Here is a 3914-nt window from a genome sequence, read left to right as displayed (position 1 = left end):
ATATATCTCTTGCAAGATTCTTTCGTCTCCAAGATAGCACCCACTCATGCATATGCTTGTCCTCGCTTACTACTTAGGCAAGTCGATTCACCAGTGACTCCATTATGAACAAGCCAGTCCAGCAGAACGGCCAAATCCCTTCTACAATCCGAAGTGACGGTGGAGACATAGCCTGGCTCAAAGACCTTGTTCAAGCAGGGATGTCCGGTTCAGTTCCAACACTGAGATGCGTCCCAGCACCATTGCCAACATCAATTATGGCTACATCCGAGCGCCCCTTCACTCCGGCATGGCGCACAGCGAGGCTGTCTTCTGCGGCCCCACAAGTGTCTTGGTTAAACAATTGCTTCGCGCTGTCACAATGGCGTCCTCACGGTCATCTGACGTTGAAACGGTTCAACATGGTATGCACCAGAGAGCTGCATGCCAGGCCGCAGCGCGAGGTGCCAGATGTGGCCGAGGTCAAGCGGTTCTTGTAGGCACCGGTCCTTGCCCGAACACAAATATAGCAAAGCACCTTGCTAATGGCGAGCTACAAACGGCCGCAGGACGGTTTTCCAGCCAAATACACGACGAACTGGATGCGTTTGCACCTGGGGGGCGAACACGCGTGTCGTGCAGACCTTGAGCCGTTGCAAAGCCTGTGTGTACGGTATATCGGCCGCGATCAGCCGATGAGAGCGGAAGGACCGACACCGTAAACGGACGTCGATTGCGATTGCACTCGTGAGGTGTGCGTCGATTTTCAACATACGTACATACGTCGAGTGTACCTCAAAATAGTCCTACAACTATGAAATAGAAATAAGCACGAACCACTGATCGGGCCGAGAGCGACGGATTTGTTTCATTAAATCTGTGGATAGGCGATGGAGGCTGTTTGCATCAGCAACTACCTTCATGGATCGCGGCAGGAAGAGGTATGCAGCTGAACGACTCCTACAGCCAGGTATCGTGATACACCGGAGAGCTGGAACAAGTTACGGGGAAACATCGGAAGCAACTGGTAGAGATCTTGAAGGAAGGTATCGTTCACGTATAGCGACAGTTTTCAAGGACCTATGAGCGACTGGGTGAAAGAGCCCATGGAAGACCTCGTAAAAGAGTACATGGACAGAGTTTGCCAAAGCATTGGGTCAAGCCGTTGAAGGATAACATTCGGAAGAAAGTCACTAGCCACTGGATCTACAGAGCCAAGGGTGAAGGCTCGTCAAAAGGTACTGCGCTACGACGTAAATATCAGACCAGAAGTGACTCACTCTGCGAGATGGGAAACAACAGCTGCGTGAAGTGTCCTGATTGATCTAGCTGCGAGCGCCGGGCGCGCCTGGCTACAGAGTGGTGTGGCCGATCCCTGACGGGACTCGGGCCGGAGTTCGGGCATCGGCTCCGGAACCGGCCGATCATTGCGGGTCACGTGCCAAGACTCCTTGCTCCACCACGACCAAAAAATTGCGGCGCGTCATTTAGTGGGGCCAGCTCAAAACGACTGGGAGGTGGCTGGGCATCTGAAATTCAAGCGCTCACAGCCAACCATTCCGCCGGAATAACATGACGCCGCATCCGTAACCTCCTGAATCTCCGCCATTTCCCTTCAACCGCGTGGATGCATTCACGCTCACACAATGAATCTCAACCACCATCAGCGCCGTCGCTTCTCTGCCATCGAGACTATCGCCATCCACCCTCGTTTACAGCAGATCAATCTGTCCCACGCGCATCGATCGTCCAACTGCTCCTGTTGCTGAACCGACTTACTGTACGAGCAGGACCGGGTCACCGTCGGCACCCGTCCCAAGCGGACCCGTTAACCGGCGCCCCCGTCATTCTACTACTCGTGCAGGAGTCCTCGATGCAATAGGAGTAGGGTAGGGATCTCGCCGGACGCATTTTTCCTGTTGTAATCGTGCGAAGAAGGTGCTGCGGCAGGCCTGAAAGCACAACATCATCACAACATCATCACAACGGTAAGTGTCGACCCCTCCCCTCGTCACCTTCGGCTACATCATCCACGGGCAAGTCCAGAAGGTCGAACGACGAGCGACTGCAACATGTCGTCTCGCAAACCAGATTATGTTCTTCGCGAGGTCGTTGCAGTGCGGGAAGATGAGGGACAACCACCCTCGATTCTTCCCCTGCAATTTGAGCTTCGCGTCCGATGTTCGCCGGAAAGGTTACTCATTTTTCGTCTGGCAATCTCCCTTGCTGGCAGCGCCTTCGACAAAACCGCCGAAACTAACGTTTACCTGCACATCACGGCCGACTTTCTCGACTCCCTGGATCACATGGTCTGTGACAAGTCCGACACCAATGCTCGAAACCCCTCATACCTCGACAGTGTTCGCCGGCAACTGAAAGACACGAACTCCATCGCCCGCCTTCGATTTCAGCTGCTCCGTGGCAAGCATATTCAGCTGGCCGTGCCGAAGGATTTCACCATCGATCAGCTATGCGACGACGTAGCTCGGTCCACGTTTGAGAACGCTGAATCGCTCGCCGCTGCCTCGACATTTTCCCTATATCTTCCACACAACATTTTGAGCAGTGATAGTGTTCCGAAATATAAAGATGCCATCGAGCGGTCCAGATCTTTGACAGACGCCCTGAGGCAGGGGTATGAGCGCATGCGAGACGTGAACAGGCTGTACCGTGGCGCCGGCGGCAAAGTGCACCAACCCCGTGACCGTCCCCATGGCTGGTCGCCCAGGAAAGAGAATTCCAGTCCTCTCGCTCCCGGCTCATCTCCGTCATGCGGTAGCACTCTCCCCTTCGACGATGTATCCCGAGGCTCACCACCGCCATACAACGGAAGTCCGGCTGGGGAACAGTCGCGGACGACCAGGTCAGATGCCGCAGCCATCCTCGCCGCAGATCCCGGGTCCGACCACAGCCCGCCAGAGTATAGTGATGCTGAACCTCGGGGTGACGGACCAGACTGTCTTCAGAGCGTCTTCTCATGCGGGATTGAAGACCTACATACACACCCGACCCCCCAAAGGAAACGTCCATTTGCCAACGTATCCCCCACAACAACATCTGCGACAGACGCCCCCCGACCGGAGAAGCTGCAGCGCCCTTTGGCTGTTTGTTCGGGCGATCAGCTCATGCGTATGTTTGAGGAGCAACAGCGACAAATCCATCAACTGCACCAAAAGCTGGAGGAATCACAGGAACGGAACAAGGCGCTTGAAAAGCGATACGAGGAGCTAGAGGAAAAATACTATGAGCTGGAAAATCGCCAAGCCGGGTACGAGGGCGGCCTCGACAGTGTCGATATTACGGTTGACGATCTCGAGGCCAGGTGCAGTGCGCTTGAGAGCCAGATGCCAGACGTTTGTGACGAGGTTAAGGGTTTGATAGAAGACATAGGGCGCACGACCAAAGAGGAAATTTGCACGACCATCGACGACAGCATGGCGAAAGCGATAGAAGAGACTGTCGATGCCCAAGTTAAGAAAGTGAAAGACAGAATTTGGAAAGCCCTACAGCCTATATGAGGCAAATAAACCAAATCCTATGTTGAGCTGAGGTTGCCGCTATTTTGTCACCGGGATACAAGACCCGTTCAGCAGCGACACAGATGCTGCTGAGTACGCCGCTACCACCACACGGTCGAAGGACTAAGCGCGACTACTACCTCGCGAAGGGGATAAGATCTTTGCTTCCAAGGACAGCCCTGGAATGACTTGGGACAAGACGATGAACGGCTTCTCGGATTCCAAGGTGGACCAGACCAGACGCTGTTCTTGGGCGCACACAGGCCTCATTCACAAGACAACCATGAATTTGGCTAGCTCCAAGATCCCCCCGGTGGCTGCGTCTGATCACGTTCCAGGGGTCTGCGGAAGCGCATGGCGCGTTCCTTTCCGCGCTCGCTAGAGCCGAGGCTGTTTGTCAAGCGAACCAACTGCCCG

At 54.6% G+C, this 3914-nt stretch overlaps 1 protein-coding gene across 1 annotated transcript; it reads left to right on the top strand.

Annotated features, from left to right (window-relative positions):
- Positions 1-2051: 2051 nt before the first annotated feature.
- Positions 2052-3497, top strand: COL26b_014485 (uncharacterized protein; the record flags this gene model as incomplete). Its single annotated transcript, XM_053187056.1, has 2 exons — positions 2052-2878; positions 2999-3497. 2 exons carry the CDS (start codon positions 2052-2054, stop codon positions 3495-3497), a joined length of 1326 nt encoding a protein of 441 aa, XP_053028999.1.
- Positions 3498-3914: the final 417 nt, after the last annotated feature.

Source organism: Colletotrichum chrysophilum, assembly GCF_026319265.1.
Source record: "Colletotrichum chrysophilum strain AFK26 chromosome Unknown scaffold_428, whole genome shotgun sequence".
Taxonomy (NCBI): domain Eukaryota; kingdom Fungi; phylum Ascomycota; class Sordariomycetes; order Glomerellales; family Glomerellaceae; genus Colletotrichum; species Colletotrichum chrysophilum.
This window is presented reverse-complemented; position numbering and strand designations above follow the sequence as displayed.